Below are 24,196 nucleotides of genomic sequence, written 5' to 3' on the forward strand. Positions count from 1 at the left end.
CGGGTGCTGCTCTCCCCCAAAGGCCTAGAACTATTGAGAGGGGCAGCCTCGCTTCACAGCATTGCACCAGGGTCTGGGGGGGGGCGTGGATCTGGGCTCGTGACTGCGGGGGGGTCCTGTGACTGCGGGGGGGGGTGTGCCGCTGCCCCACGCACTGGGAGGGTGCTCAGTACTAGGCTGTTGCGTGGGGAGGGGGGAGTTATCCTCCCTCGGCGCTGAGGCGGCCAACTTCCCCTTTAAGCTGAGGAGGCGGCGCGGGCGGTCTGTGTCGGCAGAGACACTGGCCGGCAGCCCTTTAAGGCTGCGCGCTGCCCTGCCGGTTGCTGCTGCAGCAGCCGCCAGCGCTGAGGGGTAGCGGGGTCGGAGCCGCGAGCCCTGCGGGCCGCAGCGGCCCCCGCCCCAGCCCGTTCTCCCGGCGCCGCGGTGCGAGCGGAGGGGGCCGGGCGGGGAAGCGCTGCCTCCGCTCCGCCTCCGAGCGCAGCCCGCTGCGGGGATGTGCCATTGCCATGGCGAGGAGGGTCTTCCCGGGGGCCTGGCTCAGGAAACCCTTCTACGCTCAGGTAGGCCGGCAGCGTGCCGCCCCCCCGGCGCGGGGTCGCGGCTGGCCTGTGGGGCGAGGCCGGGGGCGATGTGCGGGGCGGGCGCCGCGGGAAGGCCGGGCACACTTACGGGGCACCTCAGCCGAGACTAGCGGGAGGGACGTGCCGTGCCGTGCCGTGCCCCCAGAAGCTTTGGTGGGTCCGGCCCGGCTCCCCCTCGGCTCGCTGCGCAGGGGCGCTGCCGTCGCGGCCCCTCTTGCCTTTGCCGTCTGAGCGCGGCACAGAGGTGCGGGCAATCCCCGGCCGGCCTGGCGTGGGCGCAGCTACCCGCGCGTGTCAGGCTGAGCGGGGCGGCGCCAGCCCGCTGCTCTGGCTCCTTCGGCGGGGCGCGCTCCAGCTGGCCGCGGGGATTGGGCAGCTTCCAGGGGTGGGATGCGGAGCAGCCTCGGCCGTTTGGCAAGTTAGACATCACGGGGTGGGGGGTGAGACCGGTACTGGACCTGGCAGCGAGACTTCATTAGTAAGATCTAAAATGGGAACCTAAAATACCAGCCACTAAACTGAAGTATCAGCACTAGTGTCATGTGCCTGTCACGGGTTAATGCAGGTGTATTAGCCCACACCATGCGCGCGTTTTCTCTCTCTCTCTCTGTATTTACTTTTGGGGATCGTGTATGTTGATGGCTGGTCTCACTGGTTCTTCATCAGGCCTCCTAACACTATCATCGGTCTCTAATGAACTCTATCAACCACCTTAACCAACTCTCTTTAGCACTGCAGTGTTGATGTGTAAAGTCATCTCTGTTTACAGAGATTATCAGAAACCAGAGAAAGAGGCTGGCATGTGGACTAATGTGTGTAACAAGTTCCAAAGTGCCATTCAAATGGCTAGCTACACCCATCATATTACCAATGGCTTTGAGCCACCACTGTATTCATGTTAAATCTTTTTTTAACTCTACAGACATCCATTCCATTGAGAAGAAAATGACAGGATTCGGTAACAGTTTAGATTAAATGTAATTCTTTATATGGGCAGCAAGATGGTTCATTTTTGAGACACCTGCCCTAAAAGGAAACCATTTTAAAGGGATCTATATTTTGTTTTTGGGAAGAACTATATCTTGTATATACAACAGATGCTTCACCCTGCATGTGTGCACATGCATGTCCGTGTGTGTGTGTGTGTGTACCTGTGTATGTAGTGTAGGCAGCATTAATGTATGCTATGAATATATATTACATACATTGTCTGTGCATACACTTTCCCCCATCTGTAAAATTAGGGTAATAATAACAATCTTTGTAAAACAAAATAAGATCTTTTGGTAGAAAATTCTCTTTGCCTTAAGAATACCTTGTGACATGGAGTCTCATATTGAAATCCACAGACTATGAGCTTAGTGTAGGAATGTCTTCAGGCATATGGGGAGGAAATTCCTTGTATCTACTTCATATTTGCATTTTCATTTCAGTGGGTGTCCATTGCTTTTTCTGTTTTGAGAGAGGGTAAATGGAGCACTTGATTAACCTTCTCTGTACTATTATTCACTTACTACATCACCTCTTTCCTCATTCTTAAACTTAGTAGTCCTAAACCACCATCTTCATCTCCTTGTACTAAAGTATTTTTAGGTCTGTTGTCATTTGCATTGCCTTTCTCTAGACCTTTATAGGGGGTATTTGGAGTGGAGGGGATAGTATTGACTTCTGTAATGCTGCTGTTGTTTGAGCTGCAATATTGTCAATAACATTTGCATTTAAAATGGGAAGGGTTATCCTTAAACTATTTATTTAGTTACCTGCTTTTAAGAACTTTATATGTTGAAGTACGTGCTGTAAAATACATTTAAAAAATAAATCAGACACTTGTACAGGCTTCCTAGCTAGTACCCTCCAAACTAGTTGCCTCCTCTACCCTAATATAACTCAATCTAACCACCATCAAATCTCTGCTTTTCCTCCACTCACCCCTCACTGGACTTGGGATGGGAAGACGTTGGCTTTTGAAACCACCTTTTCCTGAGACGTAATTCTGAAATATACAGAAAACATGAGTCAGAACATTGATAGAACTTCCCTGGAACAATTTTTTTTCTTTTGGTTTCCTATTATATTTGCTGGGGAAAGAAGGAAAAGTAGTAGCCATTCTGACTTTGGACTGATGCCTCTGAAAGACCCTTTTATGGTTCTGTTTTGAGAGGGTTAATGAGATAGCCTTTTTGAGTGTGAATTTATTTTGCTATGATATGTGATTTCTGCCACTCGATGCATGTGTAGAATTGGCAGGTGGCTGTTAATATGTTGGCTCTATTTGTCGTTGTGTGGTGGTGTTCCCACACTGTATAGCTCTTCCTTCTAAAGATCCCAAAGGGCTCACCAGACTTTATATAAAGGGTTCATTTAACCCGTTATTGACATGTAGTTATGTCTGGGATGGAGAGTGGAAGATTGTAAACAACACGCAGCAATACTACATAGCAGTGGAGGACCGAAAGGGAATATTATTGTACAGAGAGAAAGCTGTTGCCTAGTTTAGTGGTTCCCAACTTCACTGGTTCTTGTACCACCTTCTTAAAAAAATTATGTAAATGGAATTGATTAACATCTAGCTCCTGTAGCAAGAGTGCGCCCCCAAAGGTTGGTAAAAATGAGGATGCAAGTCAAAACACTTTACTCTTGTTTAATGTGTAAACCAGATAGACATTAGGCCAAATTTTCTATTCTTATCTGGCCATTGTGTGCGCCTCGGGCTGTACAAAGGGGCTTAAATCTGGCTATAGCTGGCTGATTGATAATACCCCTGGCCAAGGAGGATGGAGTGGGTTGATCTCTCGGCTGCTGTAAAGTCATCGGAGCAGGCCCCTCCCAACCCTGGCATCAGGGGCGGCAGGTTTGTATAATTTTTGGTGGTGCCCAGAATGGGTCCAAGTCCTCCACTGCCTAAGACTCTGGGAGGGAGTTTAGGTGCGGGAGGGGGTTTGGAGTGCAGGCTCTGGGAGGAAGTTTGGGTGTGGGAGGGGTTCAGGTTCTGAGATGGAGTTTGGGTGCTGGTTGCAGGCTCTGGGCTGTGGCAGGGGGTTGGGGTGCAGGGGGTGTGTGGGCTGTGGGAGGGGGTTTGGGGTGCAGGCTCTGGGAGAGAGTTTGGGTACAGGAGAGGTGTGGGCTTGGAAGGAGTTTGGGTGTGGGCTCTGGGCTGGGACGGGGGGTTGCGGGGCATGGGGCTGGGTTGGGGGATGAGTTTGGGGTGCAACAGGCAGGCTGTCCTAGGGCTGGGTTTGGGGGCCAGAGAGGAGGACTCCCCACAGCCCAGCCCTCTCTCTGTTGGCAACAGCGAGCTTTGGGGGGGCACCCCTCCCTGACACTCACCCAAGCCCCCCCAGGGTGTTGCTCAGGAGGTCCCGCCAGAATAAGCCCCCCTCCTCCTTGGAGTTGACTCAGAGTCACCTGCTTGGGGGGGGGTGCTGCCATGTGCCTCCTCCCTCTGCAGGCGCAGCAGCTGCCTCATCTTGCCCCCAATGCCGCTCCCTTGTAGCCGGCCACGGCTGGTGAGGGAGCACAGCATGGAGCTGCAGGGGGCAGCCACCTACTGCCCAGGGCAGGCAGGGCTGCTTTGGGGAGGGGGTGCGCAGGGGAAGCAGGCAGGGCCGGGGAACGCTCTGGGGGAGTCATGCGGGGTCGGCAGGCGGTGCCAGGGGAGAGACCGGGCCCCAAACACTGGTGGAGCTGGGCCCCCAGGCTCTGAATTTGCTGGAGCCCGGGCACCACGGGCCCATACAACTTGCTGCCCCTGCCTGCAGAGGTACTGGGGGATCAAGTGTGGCTCTGTAGTGCTTCTCCACTAGCATTTATTCCTTTAGGGATTATAGAGCAACCCTGGCCTGCTGTAATTTACACTGGTGTTGGGACAGTATAGACCAGCCCTCAGAATCTGGGACCCAGAACTGTCGTGTTTGTTGCTCCCCTTTTGGAATTTGGCTTCAGAAGAGAGTCTGTCTCACTGATTTATTTATTTTTTTCATCCTCCTTACTAACAGTCAAAAACAGTATCTCTCGAAGTGTGGGTATATCTCCCCTGGAGAGGCACAAATAACTAGCCAAAATGGCACTGACAAACCTTTCAGTTCTCTAGAGCCTCAGATTTCAAGTCTCCTACTCGTTTTTTTAAAAAAAACAAGTCTCTAGTTGTTATGGTTGTAAAGAAAAACTTGACCTGTGTGTTACACGCACTATGTATCTGAAGCAATGTCTGCCTGAGTCTGAAGGAAGCCTGAAACAATGGCTCTGAAGTATGAAGTGCCCCGTTCATTTCAATGGATGCTATCTCAGTAAATAATTTAAATGTTAACACTGTTAACTATTTCACTGCTCATCAAACACGCATGGGTGTGTCTGATTCCCTTTATTTTGAAGGGAAGGGGGCTTAGCTTTCAAAAATTTGGGGGAATGCTGATCTAGGTTGTTCCTAAGAGCAGCCAGTTTACGTGCAGATCTTTTAACTAGAATAACTGTATTGTGATTGACAAACTAGTAGATTCATGTGTGGCAACAGTAGTGTAGAGAAGAGCTTTTCACGCTTGGAAATGTATCCGCTACCAAGAGAAGTACTGTGCTGAATTTTTTAGTCATATCATGTGCATATCATAAGCCTACTGGCTTAAATAATATTGTGAGGCAAAAATTTGCCTGTTGTCTTAAAAGATCTCAAGTGCAAGCAATCAGAAAAGTCACTGGTAGCAGAAAATTACAGTAATCTGATTTCCCTCAGTTTTTAATCCTTGATTTATTTTCGATCTTCTTTACTTATGAGAGAACATCCTGTTTTTCTATCTTATCTTTTACTGTAGTACAATGTCCATCTCTCACTTGTTCCTCAAATTGCTGATTATTTAAGATATAAATAGATCAAGACATTCATCATCATAGAGTCTAATGTATATGTTTACCATTTTTAGAGAAAGCGTGAATGCATCCATGCCTTGTCAATTGCAATTCTCCATTATTCACAAACACCAAATGTTATGTGTTTACACCAACCTGGGTGAAACATACTGCGTCTTTATAAATAATTTAAAATAGAAATGAGCAGATAACAAAAGGAAATTCCTAATGTGGTCAAACGACAATATTAATGAGCTGGAAGCATAGTAAACATTAGCTGGAACCTGCAGTACAGAACTGAGACCTGTGTTCTATGTAGTTTATTTAAACAAGATTATATAATATGGTAGTAAAACACTTTGTAGAATTAACCAAAGGGATACATGTTACTTTATATTCTGCTATAAGAAGTTTTTAAGTAGTTACAGAAAAACTGGCTAATAATTTGTCCTGATATCTTTCAGTTTGCTATTACCCATGTCCTCTGGAATGCATCCAGCTTTGAATTTTGCCAGAAGTGGTTTTACCAGATATGCATCCCAGGGGATGACTGTATAATTACCATGCAGCACACATTTTAGTAGAATGTAAAAGTGATGGCAAGATGTTTGTGTATATGCCTTTTTAGGTGTGTCAAGCTTCTTCCTTCATGCCTGTGTTCCCTGGCTCACGTCCAAGACCAAGAGGATTGGTGAGAATGTAGCGTGGAGGAAAGAAACAGTATTTGCTGGCTCTGAATTATTTTCTTCCTTTCTGGCTCATCTCAAAATTCTTGCCCTCCCAGAGTCCTAATCATTTAATGATTGTTCAAAGTTTTCTAGGATATTGCCACATGTCCATATGAAATATATCTGTATGAATAATCATCTACACAGTGAATATATTAAACTTTCCATAAAACCTACGTTCTTCTTTTTCCCTCAGTCACTACCAGATTTTCTAAAATTATGTTCTGGCTTAGTTCTGTTTCTGTTCTACAGTTGATCAGCCATTATGTTAAAACCTTTAAGCAAACAAAACAAAAGAAAAAAGCCTGTTGCTGTTTACCAGGTTAAGTTTTATTTAGAAAAGTAAGACAAAGAGGTTTTCTTTAGCTTTCACTTGCTGTAATTTCTGGTCAGTTGTGCCAGTCTTACTTTCACAGTTTGTGTGGGGAAAATACTGAGGAAAACATGTTAAATATGCCTTGCAAGAATTGTCAATAAATATAATTCAGAAACACGATATATAGAACTTCTCTGTCTAGGGGAGTTTTGCAGTGAAGAAATCTGTAACAGGCTTCAAGAAGGCAGTTTTTTGGGATTGCCTTAGGTTCTAAGGATCTGATGAAATCATTCGTAGCCACTTTTTCCTGTAGGTATTATAAAAGATTACATCAAGAGCAGGGTAACTAAACTAATTGCAAAGCAGCAAAAGATTCACTCTTAAAAAAATCCAAGGAAAGAAAAGGTCTTCCTGTGGTAGAACAAGAGTACCTTTCTTTCCAGCCAAACACTGCTCCCAGCATCCTGTTATCTACGGACTTGCTGCTCTGCAACGGCAGTCCTTCCGAAGAGAATCCTTCATCTCCTTTGTCTAATTGCTATAAATTGCTCTGGCATCCTGCCTAAAGTTGCTTGTCCAAAAAAACGTTTGCAAGCCATATTGATCCCAGAGTTGTGTGAACAGCTGTTTCATACAGATGCCCTGCCATGGAGGACATTCGGTCTGTTAAAATCAGTCTTCCTAAAATGAAAATATATCTAAAGTGAAGGACTAAATTGAAGATGAACTGCAAAACTAAAGTGAGAGTGACATTAAGTCCAAAGTGCATGTTGAACAGCTCCTACTAACCAGGCTTCTTGTGTTGTGCTATGTGTGTGTTTGGAAGTGGTGGCGCTTAGAAATAAGTTGGATTTTTTTTTTTTTTTCCTGGCCAACCTGGGCAATAGAGTTTAAAGGGAATAACTGAAATCCAGTCTTAGGCAGATATGTACTATTGCTATTGTGTATTCTGTAGAACCCAGATACTGAATAGAATTGCCCTGGACTGTACCCTGAAGAAGCTCACAGTGTATAGATAGCTTTACACTGGTGAGCAGTTACTCAGCTGATTAGTCCTATTGACATCAGTACACATTACATTTCAATTGTATGTAGATATCTAGTTGACTTATGTTAATATTGCTGAAGTTCTAATTTAAAAACAAAACAAGGGGCTTGTCTTCACTGCATTGTTATCTTGAAGAATAACTTGAATGTTGTCCCTTACCTGCCTCAGGTCTGCACACAAACCTCTCTAGGTAAAGTAAGTGGTGCATTAAGCCTGAGGTAGATGCCAGTGGCTTGTTGGGATGGATGGGTTGAAGCTTGAGTGTAGGTGAAGTTTGCATAGTAGTGCAATCAGGACTCTGCTTACAGTCCAGTCCATTCAAGTATCATGAGGTCCACCCCCATGCCTTCCTGAAACTTCCAATTGTTGTCTGTTCCCCCTCATATCTTGATTGGGCATTATCTACCGTGTATTAATACTCAGTTTGATACTTTGGACCCTGTCTTCCATGTGGCCCTTTGCACCTGTAGCATTTGTTCTAGCTCAGCTATTAAAACCCAGAAGACACTGTACTGCTGGGAAATGACTAAGTGAAACCCTGGCAAGCTCACTTGACTACAGTTTGACTGGGTGATCGCCAGCATGCAGCTCTATATCTAGGCAGCTCAAAGGCCTCTTGAGAAGTTCATGAGTGATTGATCATGGAGGATCCTGAGGAGGACCCAGAGCTGGGCCTGTTTCTGGACGTGGAGCTCTCGGGTGAGGCAGAACCAACGCTAGGGGCCACAGTCACTCCATCCTTGACCAAGACTCTGGGGAGAAGATGCAGAAAGCGGCAGCTGAAACAGCATTACTTCAGCTGGGTAAGGTCTTGAATGACAGTTGTTATGGTTGGGGGGAGGAGGGGCAGATATGACATAAGGGACCTGTTATTACCTTTGTAGAACCAATCTATACAAGGGTATGTTATGTGGTGGAGGGCGGCCTTTAAGAGATGCCATCTGTAGTGTCCCTTTGGGGTGTGGGAACCATCATTACCTTCACCATCCCCGACATCCAGAGGGTAGATTTTAGGTAATGCTGCCTCAGCGTTTCTTGCTGGGCATAGGAAACCATGATCTCCTTCCCTACCCCTCCACCCCTAGAACCTGGCATCCAGTAATGTCCATCCAGCACAGCAGGGAATGTAGAGGAACAAACTGCCATTTCAAGAACTCTGGAATTTAGCAGCTGCAAAGTGAAGAGTTTCATTTCACTCCCCTCAATTAATATCTCGATGTGACAAAGAAAGATAAAGGGGAGATTCTCTTCCTTTTTTACCCTACACAGTAAAGCTATGTACTGTTTCTTTGCTTTACAGCTCATCTGCATAAGTGCAGTCCAGCCACCCTCCCAGAAGGCCAATGACTATCAGCACCAGAGTCTAGAAGCAGAAGGTAGCGAACACAGGAGGACCTTTTGAGGGACTTGGGCAGAAGGTCTGACCTGCTCTTCGAGCTTCAAAGGGAGATGCTGGAGGAGGAACAGCAATTCCAGATTGCGGCTAAGATGATGTTGGAGAGGGAGAAATGCATGGTGGCAGAGTAAGTTGCCCATAATGTGCCATGTGCAAGCCAGACTGCTAGCAGAAACACAAGGAGAACCCACACCAAATGATTGTATGCCTTCTAGGCATTATGGTCAGTAAGTGCCAGAGCAGCCTGGCCACTGCATTTGCCCAGGTTCATCTCCAGCCTAATCTTGCAGCCATGAACCATAATTAAGGCGAAGATTTTGTCACTGATATTTTTAGTAAAAGTCACGGACAGGTTACAGGCAATAATGAAAAATTCATGGAAGCCGGTGACCTGTCCCTGACTTTTTTACTAAAAATATCCATGATAACGTGAGCCTGGGAAGCTGTGGTTGGGCTGGGAGCTCCAGGGTCCCCTCTGCTGGCGGCTCCGAACTCCAGAGGTTCTGCCTGTGAGCTGCGGGGATGCCACTCACGACAGCCGGAACCTGTGGAGGGTCTGCCTGGCGGTGGTGGCGGCTTGTGGCGGTTCAATGATGAGACAGAACACAGCTTTATGCAAGCAAGCAGGCTGGTCAGCTGAAATGGGCTGCTGCCCCCAGCTTTCCACCTTCCCCTTTTATTATATTTCTCCCCCCTATGCATTACATACTTCTACTGCAAAAAGACACACAAAGGAATGTATGACGTTGATTAATATACTTGTTTACCAACTTTTATCTACTACAATCCTGGTTCTCAGGCCTTGAGCCCAGGCTAAGAAAGCTTCCCATGGTTACTGTCCTTTAATCAACTTCTCATGGTTCATATCTAGTCCTTGTCCTTGAATAGAGCAATGTGTGCATTGCTTCTACAAAACAGTCAGGGTGTGCCCTGACTGTTTCCAGGTGGAATAACTAAACATGAACCCTTCAGGGGCTGGCTGCAGTCACGGAGGTTTTTGGAAGTCACGGAATCCGTGACTTCCGTGACTAAATCGCAGCCTTAACCATAACACCATGAGCTGCTCCCAGTGACCCCTGCATGGCAGGGGTTACTCAGTGCATGGAAGTAAGTGCCCATGGTAAGTTTAACCTCTTCACTCTACTTCTGTGCAGAGATGGCAGGGTGATGACCGGTACCCTGACTATATAGACTTCCTGTACCTATGACATGGCACTGTACCCCTTGTGCATGTCACATCTGCTTAAGGCAGCTGGACTGATCGTATAGTGCACTGTTGCGGAGTAATAAAGTTAAATTGGCTCCACTGACAGTGTTATTCATTGTTAAATGCTTAAAGCAGATGTACTGATAGTATTATTCAGTTTGAATAAATAATCTTTGTTCAGTCCCTTTGTTTCTGCGAGTTTTGATTTGCACTAGAAAGAGATGGGTACTTAACAACACAATTTTATTTTGGCATCACCATAACAATAAATGCAAATTCAGAGAAGGCCGTCTTATGAAGGAACACTGATACAGAGCACATCAGTCACTTCCTGCAACTCCAAGATTGCAGGGGAACCAGGAGCTGGGTGGGTAAGAGCCGTGGATCCTACTCATCGTTCTGAGTGGGATCCATTGTTTTCCACCAGAATGCAGACAACAAACATAAGTAGAAGTGGTGTACTGCAGTAGGTTGCTGGGTGAACACTACTTCCACCCATTTGACCAATATAGACAGTTTTCTGACATACACAGTGAAAGTTTGAAAGGAGCTGCTCAGAATAGTGCAGTGCTGAGAACCAAGGAGTATGTCCCAAGAAGGCAAGTGCCTTCACTTGAATCAGTACTCTACAGTGTGAACAGTGTAGAACTGGAAGGTGGCTCAAGCTTGCCTTTGCAGTATGGCTGCTCTCACTTGAGTTAGGCCAGCTCGAGTGTACCAACTCAAGCTAACAATGCAGTGAAGACAAGTAATTAAAAATTAAGTCCTGGAAAGGAACAATAGAGAAAAGAGTATAGACACAAGCTAAATATTGTTTATTATAAATATTGAGACATATATTTCCAGAATGAATTATGGGGTTGAGGGAAACCGGTCCCCTTAAATAAAAATTTGTGTAACTTGCTAAGAATGGTGAAATTCATTTCTATTAAATAACCGATCCCATAAAGTAAACTATTGATGACAATTAATTGAGTGTGGACTGAACGACAAAATTTTCTAAAATGTAGCCTTTTTTGTACCACTTCTCTGATGCTGTGATATCTTCTACTTTGATTGCAAAGGCAAACAAAGTCATTTTTTCTGTTTGGTACTCTAGCTAGTTACAGAAAAATTAGGCCAAAGATGATAATTGAATGATTCATCTAGGGAGACGATCTCAGGAAATGGTATTGTGAGTGGTGACTTAAACTGATTGCAGATCCTTTGTTGGCATTGTTAAGCAAAGAACATAGACTAAAATTGTCAGGCTTAGGTGCCTAACTCTAGGCATCTCAGGCCATATTTAGGTACCTTAATAAAAATGGCCTGAGTGCCAAAGGAGCTGAGCTCTGACCAAAGTCTGTAGGAGTTCAGCACAATCAAAGCTCAAGCCACTTTTATTTAGGTCCCTGTCTTTTGGTAGCAACTTTGAAAATGTTAGATGTAGTAATGACTGAGGTAGGTGTGACAAGACCGTGAACTATCTGGTCAAATAATGTCTGCTAATCACCTGTTATTTGACCACTGTCTAATATTGTCAAATATTCCAACAAGAATGCCCTGATGTGGTCAGAAGCTTACCTTTTTGTTTGTACTATGGTTCCATTCTTTCCTTTTTGTTTTTATTACTGTTCTAATAAACTAGTGCTTTAAAATAGAGTTTGTTCAGTCAGTTGGCAATTATTTTTGGACCAATCTGATGCCCTCCTAGACTAAGGGTAGGTCTACCTTTTGTGGTTATGATTGAATGTTTAAATCTCCTGGATATGCTTGTAGGCATCCTTGAGCTGTAATTTTATTCAAACTCTTAGGGCTTGTCTACACTTACAGCGCTGCAGCAGGGGAGCTCTACCACTTTGTGAAGACACTACTTATGCTGATGGGAGAGCTTCTCCTTTCAGCATAGGTGTTCTACCTCCCTGAGAAGTGGTAGTTATGTGTATGAGAGAAGTCCTCTTGTCAATATAGCATTATCTATGCTGGGAGTTAGGGCTATATAACTGCATAACTTGCGGGTATGGTGATGTAGTTACACTGACATAAATTTGTAGTGTAGACCAGGGCTTAGGCTAAGCAGGGAAAGACCTGATCAACATCTGGATGGAAGTCCTTCAAGGAAAAACGCAGCTGCTATAAGAAATGGTGTTGCTGATTCAGTAGTTAGTACCCTTCCCTCCAAGTTTGTTGAAATCGTAAGATTTTTTTTTAACGGGGCTATGTTGTGTACTTTTAGAGAGTAGTGCTACAACAGCAACATTATTTTGCGCCTGTATTCTGTGCTGAGAGTGACTAAACAACTGAACTTGTGATGGACTCTCAACTTCCTGCCAAGAAGTTGCAGGATCCAGCCCAAAGCTGGTAAAGATGCATAAGGAATTGGGGTCATTAGGTAAAATGTGTAATGTTGACCCCTATGTCTTGTGCTAAGAGCCCCACCGCAGCTGGAATTATTTGAAGATGTGTTGAATGTGAACTCTTGAGGTTATAGGGGAACTAAGATTGGGATTCAGTGCTTCCACTCTGCATTTTCTCCTCTCGAGTTTGGCTTTTTGTTCTTGGGCATAAATGAGAGGCAGTATTTGGTCCACAGTGCATATCATTAAAGAAAATTGAAAAATGGTCCCCTAATATATTACATTATTTTTTCCTAATTTGAAAAACTGCAGCTTGCACGTGCTCCTAGAGACTTGCGAGAACTCTGCAGCTAAAATATCTATCTGCATGCTCAAGTCAGGAGCTCAGCAGATTTTTCCATTCAGTTGTAGCTCTGGGTTGCTGTGGGCTGGGACCAAGCACCTGAACTGAGAGCAGGGAAAGTCTCCTGTTCTCTCAGTCCCTTCCTGCTGACACCAAGACTATCTGGAAGAGGAAGCTGCCTGATACAAATGCAGAGTGGTCAAGAGCCAGACCGGGGGCGGAAATGGGAGTTGGTCAGGACAAAGAGCCTCTGAGGATTGTGGGGAGGACTTGGACTAGAGGCTGAGACGGGTGGGGGAAAGATAAGGGAAATTGGGAATTAGTGGTGAAGGAGACTGAGACTAGCTGGGCAAGAAGACTGGGACTGGGAGTTGGTGTGGGGAAGTGATGGGTGGGGGAATGGGACTAGGAGTCATTGGTTGGGGGGGAAAGACTGAACTCAGATGAGGAGTGGGGGACTGGGAACTGATGGGGCAACAGGAGACAGGCAGATTGGATAAGGTGCCAGGAAAGGATGAAACTGGGACTGGCTGAGCAAACAGACTATGAACAAGTGGGTGGGGACTAGAAATGGCTGGGGAAGGAGAATGGGTTTTAAACTGTAGGGGTGTCTGGAGAGAAGGATGCGGGTGGAGAAGCTTGAGGAGCTAGGTGAGAGGATAGGGATGAGGAGCCAGAAGAGGCTATGCTCCCTAAAGAATGTTTCCCCTCTAGAGCCTGGAATGGAATCCAGATTCCTGAGTCTCCTCATTCCTCTGCTGATAGCAAATATCTGGAAATCCACTGACAGTGCCCCCATCCTTTCCTAATACTGGTCCATAAAGGATGACACTATTACTGTTATCAATTGCTCCCTGCCACTTTCCCCTAAAACTTTATCCTTTCTGCCCTATCCCTGTCCCACTTTTCCTTTTATCCATTATCTGTCCAATTCTACCTGAGGACATGGGATTTATAACTTAAGGTTTTGCCTAGAGGGATTCTCTGTGTTTTGAATCTGATTACCCTGTAAGGTATTTACCATCCTGATTTTTATAGTGGTGATTCTTTTACTTTTTCTTTAATTAAAATTCTCTTTTAAGAACCTGATTGCTTTTTCATTGTTCTTAAGATCCAAGGGTTTGGGTCTGGGTTCACCTATGCAAATTGGTGAGGATTTTTATCAAGCGTTCCCCAGGAAAGGGGGTGTAGTGCTTGGGGGGATATTTTGTACGGGGGAGACGTTTCCAAGTGGGCACTTCCCCTGTTCTTTGTGTAACACTTTGGTGGTGGCAGTGTTTAACCTAACCTGGTAAGAATAAGCTTAGGGGGTCTTTCATGCAGGTCCCCACATCTGTACCCTAGAGTTCAGAGTGGGGAAGGAACCTTGACACCCAGCTTTTTTTGGCTTTGCAGAATTTACGGTATAGATGTGACCTAATAATTCCCTAGCAGAGTTATCTTGCCTTTTAATGTGAATGCATTTTTTAAATGTTCAGTCTTAATTCAATGACTTAGTGGTGCAAGCACATTAAAAACTTGGCGGGGACTAGGAATGATGAGGAATCTAGGAATGATGAAGTCCTTCACTCAGAGTGTAATTTTAATAACAAAAAATTAGTCGTCCCTACAAGTTTTCAATAGAGAATCTGTTTCTTTTGAAATGTTATCTGGACCCCAAATATCAGATCTTTGTAAGGTATTCTAGGATCTAACATTCTTAATGTAGGGAAAACCAAATTGTAAAGAGCATTGGGAGAAACTCTTCGGAGGAGCAATTTGAGGTACAATACTAAGGTGTCTAGTGAATTTTCTAAAGAATTAATATTTCATTTGAAGCATTTTGATTAGGGCTGTCAAGCAATTAAAAAAATTAATTGCGATTAATTTTGTGATTTTAAAAAAATCACGATTAATCGCACTGTTAAACAATAATAGAATACCTTTTATTTAAATATTTTTGCATGTTGTCTACATTTGCAAATATATTGATTTTAATTACAACACTGAATATGGTGTACAGGGCTCACTTTACATTTATTTTTTATTACAAATATTTGCACTGTAAAAAAAAAAAAAGGTATTTTTCAGTTCCCCCATTACAAGTACTGTCATGCAATCTATTTATCACGAAAGTTGAACTTACAAATGTAGAATTATGTACAAAAAAAACTGCATTCAAAAATAAAACAATGTAAAACTTTAGAGCCTACAAGTCCAGTAAGTCCTACTTCAGCCAGACAAGTTTGTTTACATTTGCAAGAGATAATGCTGCCCACTTCTTGTTTACAATGTCACCTGAAAGTGAGAACAGGTGTTTGCATGGCATTGTTATAGCCAGAGTCACAAGATATTTACGTGCCAGATGCGTTAAAGATTCGTATGTCCCTTCATGCTTCAACCACCATTCCAGAGGACATGCGTCCATACTGATGATGGGTTCTGTTCGAGAATGATTCAAAACAGTGCGGACCAATACATGTTCATTTTTATCATCTGAGTCAGATGCCACCAGCAGAAGGTTAATTTTTCCTTTTTGGTGATTTGGGTTTTAGTGGTAGTTTCCACATCGGAGTGTTGCTTTTTTAAGACATTTGAAAGTGTGCTCCATGCCTCGTCCCTCTCAGATTTTGGAAGGCACTTTCAGATTCTTAAATCTAGGGTTGAGTGCTGAATCTATCCTTAGAAATATCACATTGATACCTTTGTTGCGTTTTGTCAAATCTGCAGTGAGAGTGTTCTTAAAATGAACAACACGTGCTGGGTCATCACCCGAGACTGCTGTAACATGAAATATATCGCAGAATGCGGGTAAAACAGAGCAGGAGGCATACAATCCCCCCCAAGGAGTTCAGTCGCACACTTAATTAATGCATTATTTTTTAATGAGCATCATCAGCATGGAAGCATGTCCTCTGGAATGGTGGCCAAAGCATGAAGGGGCATACGAATGTTTTGCATATCTGGCATGTAAATACCTTGCAATGCCAGCTACAAAAATGCCATGCGAATGCCTGGTCTAACTTTCAGGTGACATTGTAAATAAGCGGGCAGCATTGATTCCCATAAATGTGAACAAACTTGTTTTTCTTAGCAGTTGGTTGAACAAGAAGTAGGACCTAGTGAATTTGTAGGCTCTAAAGTTTTACACTGTTTTTTGTTTTTGAATGCAGTTATGTAACCAAATTTACATGTGTAAGTTGCACTTTCACGATAAAGAGATTGCACTACAGTACTTCTATGAGGTGAATAGAAAAATACTATTTTTTATCATTTTTACAGTGCAGATATTTGTAATCAAAAATAAAAAATCAAAAATAAAGTGAGCACAGTACACTTTGTATTCTGTGTTGTAATTGACAATGTAGAAAAACCTCCAAAAATATTTAATAAATTTCAATTGGGATTCTATTGTTTAAAATAGCGATTAATCACAATTAATTTTTTTGAGTTAATTTTGATTAATCGACAGCCTAATTTTGACTTTAGGATCCACTTAAAGATACATACTGTCATTCAGAGAATGTTTGGTACTCAAGTTTCTGCATTGTCACTGCTTTATTCCTCTAGTGATTTGTTACACTTCCCTTCTACAGTTCCATGCTGTTGTTAGATCTGACCTCTACTAAGTTAAATCAGAACATGCCATCTTAAAATGGCTGTTTTAAAATAATTCCATAAAGTGTTAATAGAACATTAAGGTTGAATGAATAAATATCAGTAGACACCAAATTAAGATTCACATGCAACTTTAGCAGTGGCCCCTTGCACTATTTATTATGATATTTAAATATATTATATTTATTTACATTATTTTAATTACATTAGAGCATTATATCTAAAATAATATAGTATCTTACAACTTTTTTCTGCAACCATGATTAATTTCCCCTGGAACAAGTGAAGATACCCCTTTTCAATAAGATCTGCATATTTTTATGCCAAATTTCAACTTTCAATCCACAGCTAATTTGGCTGTGGATTTATGTGTGGTGTTTTATTTTAATAAAAGTTGCAAGTATATTTTTATAATGTGAAAAAATGTGTATTACTTTTCTACCCTCCTACCTGTGCAAAAAGGGTCAACTGATTTTGTTCAGACTTTCCAAAATAATTCACCTCTGGGCAGAGACCATGCTAGGAAATCTTCTACAATCAGTTTGTTAGGCTGGTGACAGTTGTGCACATTCAACTGTAGCCAATACTGCTCCCTCTACAATAACATTGTATTTTAGTGAAGCATAGATCATTGCTACCATCTAATTTGGTATGAAGTTCAAAATCCCTCAGATGATTCTTTTGTGACACTTTGCTACATTTAGGATGCAGATGTTTAAAATAATAACAAAAAGCATAGGTCCAAAGATTTTAAAACCCCAGCTGTTTTCCCTAGCAGGGACTCTAGCCCCCAGGCTTAAAAAATGAAGCTAATGGTTTAAAAATCAATAGTTTACTCCCAAATTCAGTTTTCTCATCAGTTCTAATGTGCATGAAGGTTAAGGAACTGGCTGTTCTGGAAACTGAAATCCTCTGTTTATTCACAGGTCAGATACGATGCAGGCAGCCAAAGTGTGAGCTTTCTTACACTGGCCCATTGCTGACCTGAGTTCTGATTTGGAGGGACCACCTTCTATAAGGGTAAGAGGTAGTTCAGTCTCCTTACTACAGGTAGTTCTCTCCTAGGTCTTTCTCCATCAGAGATTTCTAATAGTAGTTTACTTTGAATTTTGTATGTGGTGAGCATTTATAGTGTTAATGACTTTTCTGGCTTAGAGAAAATATATGATCTGAACCATAAACCCATGATACTATACCTGTTTGTTTGGATTATAGAATTAAAATATTTTCTGGATGGATAATTCCATTATGAGGTATCTTGCCCTTCCTTTGAAGTGTCTGGTACACTGTCAGTACTGTCTGCTCAACTAGATGGACGATTTTTCTGATCTGATTTGATAATTCCGGTGTTGCTATATAATTCTTCTGTTGTAAGTTGCAGTTTTCTCTAAACAGTTATTTGAGGAAGCAGAGAGGGAGAGAAACTAGATGTAAGTAAGAGGAGCCTTGAGTATTTGAATTGTTCTAAGCTACCTGAATCTTTAAAAGTCAGCTTTCTTTAGTAAGAGTTGATTTGGTTAATCTTATTTCATGTTCCTTTCCAAAATTTATATTAAAGGTGTGTAATATCTTGTTACACTATAGGATGAGCATCCACAGTACCCCAAGATCAGTTTAAAAAAATTTCAGTGATCTTTTTCAAGTATCATAAGCAAAAGTTTAAGTTCAGGTACCATAAACCATGATATTTACCCTTTCACAGAAAATTTCAGAAAAGTCAGTAGTTGCAAATACTTTGAAAAAGTGTTTATATTTTTTAACTGTGACTGTTATTTCTAGGTAAATATTATCTTTGTATGTAAAGGAAAACTGCACTCATTTTATTCTCTCCAGCAGTCTAAAATTGTAAAGGGTATGAAATGGTTCTCATAATAAATAAAGCATGTTTTATGGTTGACTGTCTTGTTGAAGTGACTTAATTTGCAACACTGGTAGTTTAGGAACAAAAAAGCACAACTCTAAGCAAGTTTCAGATTGTAACATTTCAAATAACTTAATGAAATGTTTTGTAGAAACAAGTTTTGATTGCTGAAACATCATTAAAGCGGTCTGACAATTTTATTTAGTTTCTTTCAGCAGTCTGTCACACAGGTGTTGTCACAGGTGGCATTTCTTCAACAAGATGGCTACTTGGGCTCAGAGTTGCCAATTTATTTTCCCCAAACACACTTAATGTTTTATTCATGGCAAGCTATACTTCTTACTTATACTGAAGCTTTGTATTTTTGGATGGAACCAGGTGACATTCTGTTAGGGGGGAGGGATAACTCAGTGGTTTGAGCATTGGCCTGCTAAACCCAGGGTTGTGAGTTCAATCCTTGAGGGGGCCATTTAGGGATCTGGGGCAAAAATTGGGGGTTGGTCCCGCTTTAAGCGGGGGGGTTGGACTAGATGACCTCCTGAGCTCCCTTCCAACCCTAATATTCTATGATTCTTCTATGAAAGTTTTCTTGGAAGACTCAAACAAATCTAAGCGGAATAGATAAGGAGAGATGGATATTAAAAATAAGGATGATACTTTCATATCTTGATAGCAGAAGGTGAGAGGACAGATGGTGTTGCAATTCAAGCACTAGACTGGGGTTCATGAGATCTGGATTTAGGTCCTTGCTCCGCCACACACTTCCTGTGTGATCTTGGCAAATCCCTAAATCTCTCTATGCCTATTTTCCTGTCTGTAAAATGAAGGTGTTAATATTTCCTTACAACACAGATGTTGCAAGTATAAACTCCATTCATGTTCGTGAGTTGCTAAGATGGTGTAAAGCATTAATGTACTTTAGCTTTTTTGGGGGATAGGAGTTTAAATCTTAACTCATGGCATTAGGACTGTTGCAATACTTACGGGTGCATTATTGCTTTTCTATTTAACTTGTCGCATTATGCAGTGTTTGAAAACTCCACATGTCTGGGCTGACCAGGAAGCTTTCTTTGGTTAGTGCCATCAACATTTACAAAATAATTATTAAAAAAAACAAAAAAAACAAAAAAAACCCTATAGTGCAGGAGTTCTCAAACATTCTGATAATGTGGTCACACCCTAATAGAGATTGGGTAACATTTTCAAGAGCATCTAAGTCACTTTTGAAAATGGGGTTTAGACTCCAAAAGCTGGGTTTATGCTACAAAGTTAGGTCAATATAAGTTGCCTTACATCAGCCTATTTGTGCGTACGTCTACCTCAAATTCTAGACTCAAATTTGTCTCCAGCCAATGTAAGTACCATATTACAGTGACTCAATAAAACCATCTCATTGAATGATATTGAGCCATGGTTGATCTACTGAGGTTGACGCAGTGCAAGTGTAGATGCTGTTTGATCTATGTCGTCCCTAACAGTCCTCTAGCAGCTGTCCCCAATGCCTGACACTGACCACTCTGCTGCCCAGGGGCCACGTAGACCAGAAGCTACCATCCTTTAGAAACTCTGTGTATTTTTAAAATGTTTTTTCCTGATTGCCCAGCTTTGTGAGCACACAAGCTGTCTCTTGTTTCATGCAATTGCCAAACTGACCGTGTTAGCTCCATGCACTAGATGTGCTTCTGTGTGGAGTAGATTGGAGGCACTGGATCTCCTGGGCCTGTGGTGAGAAGAGACTGTGTGGGCACAGCTATGGATTAGCCATGGAAATGTGGACATCTATGAAAAGATTGCACAGAGAATGCAGGCAAAGGGATACGATAGGGATCAGCAGCAGTGCCATGTAAAAGCGAAGGAACTTCAGCATGCATACAATAAGGCCAGGGAGGCCAACAATCAGTCTGGTGCTAAGCTGCAGACTTACTTTTTTCACCAAGCTGCATGCCATACTTGGCGGATACTCCATTAGCACTCGTCAGACCACTCTAGATAGCTCTGAGGAGCTTGAGACACAGAACCCCGCTGTGAACAGCAAGAAGGAGGGGTGGGGGGGACACACAGCATGGAGGTCCAGCTATGCCACCAGCCAGGACCTGTTTTTGAGACTCCACCACAATCTAGTGAGTCCCACCAGCCGAGCGCAGAGCCCAGTGAAGGGGAAAGAGCCTTGAGTGAGTGTGTGAATGCATTTTTCCTTACAGTGTTTAAATGTAAAGATAGAACCAGGCCCAACCCCAAATTAGCAGGACAAAGGTATACACTTTTCATTGCTTTGCTCCTACAAGTCAAAGTCAGCTGCTACACCTCTATCCTCCATCCTGGTGGCAACTTCTCCTTTGCCTCACAGATATTCTAAAGGACGAGCAGGCAGCTATAACCTTTGGAATATTTTTTCCCACTGAATCCAGACCTGTGAGCAAACAATGCTAACATCCATGCCATCTACCAAAAGCATATTCAGCTGTCATTCTGTGCCTGCTGAGCCAGCAGTTGAATCTTAACAGCATCACGCAAAGGTGGCTAGTGTATGGCTTCATACACAGGGAACAAGGGGTAGGCAAGGTTCCCCAAGATCGTTAGTGGCATTCCAACATCACCAGTGGTAATCTGCTGGTTGGGAAGAATGTCTCTGCTTGCAGCTGTGTGACCAATCTTGTGTTCTTAAAGATGTGAGCAGTGCACCTTATCTGACTAGCCCACACTGATGTCAGTGAAGCATCCCTGGTAATCCATCAACACTTGCATAACCATAGAAAGTAGCTCTTTCTATTGATATACTCTGTGGCAAGGTGGCTGGTGCCAAAATAGGGATGTGTGTGCAATCTATAGCTTTACCACAGTTCAGGAATCCTCTTTCTGCAAATCCATTCACTATGTCCTGCACATTGCCAAGATTCACAGTCCCTGTTTAGCAGGAGATTATTAGTGGCCCTGCACACTTGCATGACAATGGCCCTCACTAAATTTTCCAACCTCAAAATGATTTCCACTGACTGGTAGCAATGCAGTGTGGCAAGCTTCCATGGTGTGATCGTCACTCACTTCTTTGCTATCAATGTAGCTTTCATTATGGTGTCTCTGTGCTGGTGAGCTGGGGCTAGGTCAGCACGCAGATCCAGGAATGTGTCCATTTGCATCGAGAAATTCTGCAGCCGCTGCTCGTCAATTGAATTACTGTCCAATACCACCACTCAGTGCTCATTTCTCAAGCTCAGGAGTGTTCCTTGACTGTCTGCAACTGCTCTGTGAATGCTACCAGCTACCTCAAATTGTTTTTTCACTGTGTCCCTCAGCAATCTATCCTGCAGCTCTGCAGATATTGGAGGATTGTTTGTCTGGTGTTTGCAACAGTTGTGAGAGTACTGCAGAACTCTGTAAGAGACTGTAGGTTGTGAAAAGGGTTGTGCCCAGCTGGGTTTGTGGATTTTTATTTATTTATTTTTTTAAAGGCATGAAAATTATGGGATATGAATAGCATTATGGGAGGGAGAAAGTTACATGTTATGAACTTGACCCCTTTGCTCCCTGTCACCTGTGTGTGACTTTTTTTTACTTCACAATGCATTTTGAAAATTTCCCAAAAGGCAGCAATCCTGCCAGTAGCAAATACCACACTGGGATACCTATCTGCAGAGTCACCATACTGTGCATTAAAACAAGCACTCCTGGTGAGTACATGCAACACTGATGCAAGCAGCCAAGTATGCACAAGCGATATACTTACTGCCGTGGCTTTATGCTTAAATAAGTTGAATCAACTTGAAGTTTGTAGTGAAGACATGGCCTGAGTCATTTAGGTTCTTTTGACAATTTTATCCAGTATCTTGTGGGACACCTTCCCTCTCCATTCACAATCATGCAATCACCTGCTTTTCTATTAATTCTGCCAAAAATCCATGTGGTTGCTACAACAGTTGCTTTCACGGAACAGTAATATTAGCAGCATGCAAAACTAAGGACTGACGCTTACCCAAATGACAGGAGAGGTTACATTACGAGAAGGGTTTCTGCACTATGTCTTGCATTCCTACTTCTTTTTGGGACCCGACTACTGACAAATGTACATGGGTGTCAAAATATGTTCCCTAACAATCTTTAGAACTTTATGGAGTGTATCGAAGTACCTGAGAGGATGCATACACTGAAGCCTGGGGCAAGTTACTATGGGGGGAGGTGGGGGGGAACTGTAGGTGAAGTCTTGCAAGAGTGGCCCCTTCGTGGGTAGAGGCTGAAATGTATTGCATTGTTAAGGAATGTAGTACCTACATTTTGAAAGTGTGTGTGTGTGTGTGTGTGTAAATCACTGTGTTCCTGTCTGTTTAGAACTGTTTCTTTGATACTATTGAGTTTTCTAGAAAACTATATGTATTAGAGGGGAAAAATACATCTATTGGAGCCAAATCATAGAATATCAGGGTTAGAAGGGACCTCAGGAGGTCCTCTAGTCCAACCCCCTGCTCAAAGCAGGACCAATCCGCAACTAAATCATCCCAGCCAGGGCTTTGTCAAGCCTGACCAAATAAGCAACTTCAGATGAAATCTTAGACATAATTATTGAGCTGCTTCTCTGGAGCCGTTATTCTGAAAAAGGGAAATGGGGACCATGATTTGGGCACTTGCAGAATGTCACTATTGTGGCGTATCCAGGGTTGCTTAGCTGATCGCACAGCTTCAGTGGCAAAATGTCATGGCTATGAACAAAAGCAGCAAACATATGTTCTTGGCTCTTATGTAATAGTAGGATACAAAGTGAAGAAGATTGCATCAGATTGAAACTTCAGGGAGAACTAAGTCAGCAGAATGTAACTGTCTGCAAACTAGAATTTGGGTAGAGCACTTTGGATAACAACCCATGATTTGTGTTTTGTGGGATCTTTAATGACTGCAAGCCGTTGGGACCCCAATTCTTTCATCTGAAAAACTGAACCTTCTTTAGCACACTGTGTTCTTTAACACTACCGGGGTATTGGTTCAGTACCTGAAAATAAGTCTTCTGAAGAGCCCCTATCAGTTCTTGCAGCATGCAGGGCTTTCTTTGGAAGTCTTGAATCCCAGCTATGAATTAAGGACAATTCTACCTACCTTGAGACAGTACTGCTCCATAATAGGGAAATTATATTTACCTCCCTCTCCCCAACCAAATTTTGTAATGGAGACCATTTTGACATCACAATAAGATGCCACTGACCGTGGGTTGTATATATAATTATGCCTGTTGTCCCCTATGTGTATTGCAGTTGGGAGTAGAGAGTGACAGTGGAATCTGTTTTTGTCTGTTTGTTTGTTTGTTTGTTTTCTTCAATGTAGTCTTGTAAATTCCTTGTAAATAAACAAAGTCCTGTTTCTCTGAATACAGGAGGAACCAAAAAAACAAAAGAAGATATTTTCTTTGTTTAGATCACCAAGGCTCTTTAGCAAGCTGCAGACCCAAAAACTCCCTCTCATGCTCCTTCCAGAGCTGTACTCCATGCTTGTCCAGCCTGTTTCTTTCTCTCTCTCTCCCCCAGACTACATCTACACTTGCAGATGTAGAGCTCTGAGAGTTAAACTAACCCTCAGACAGCAGCAGGGAAAGCGCTGCTGTGTATTCACACTGTGCTCCTTGTGGCTATGGAGCATGTCCACACTAGCAGCTATTGCAACGCCACAGAGAGTAGTGCATCGTGGTAGCTATCCCAGTGTGCAAGTGGATGCAGCATGCTTTGGGAAGGGTTTGCAATGCCTAATGGAGCAGGCACAGCATCACGATGCAGGTTTCCCAATCCCATTGTTCCAGGTTATCCTACTAGATTGCCAGCTGCTTTTCAATTGGGGGGCATGGAGTGTGACAGGGAGGGTGTTGTGTGTATGTGGGGGGTGAAACAGTGTGTTTTGGGGGGCGGAGAGTGTGTCCAGGACCGTCCTAACCAATTATGGTGCACTACGCAGCCTGAGCACCTGCTCC

General features: G+C 43.1%; 1 protein-coding gene across 3 annotated transcripts in view; it reads left to right on the forward strand.

Annotated features, from left to right (window-relative positions):
* Window positions 1–360: 360 nt before the first annotated feature.
* Window positions 361–24,196, forward strand: part of DIPK1A (divergent protein kinase domain 1A) — a 40,526-nt gene continuing 16,690 nt past the window's right edge. The window contains exons 1-4 of one of the 3 annotated variants that reach the window (XM_077824839.1): window positions 361–560; window positions 6,049–8,315; window positions 8,813–9,035; window positions 17,318–17,411. Coding sequence is in view for 1 of the 3 variants with exons in the window: in XM_077824838.1 (XP_077680964.1) it covers window positions 507–560 (54 nt within the window). In the remaining 2 variants the exon portion in view is untranslated. The remainder of the gene's footprint in view (window positions 561–6,048; window positions 8,316–8,812; window positions 9,036–17,317; window positions 17,412–24,196) is intronic. The other 2 variants (XM_077824841.1, XM_077824838.1) reach the window with 2 other exon arrangements.

The sequence above is a fragment of the Eretmochelys imbricata genome, chromosome 8, assembly GCF_965152235.1.
Source record: "Eretmochelys imbricata isolate rEreImb1 chromosome 8, rEreImb1.hap1, whole genome shotgun sequence".
Lineage (NCBI taxonomy): Eukaryota > Metazoa > Chordata > Testudines > Cheloniidae > Eretmochelys > Eretmochelys imbricata.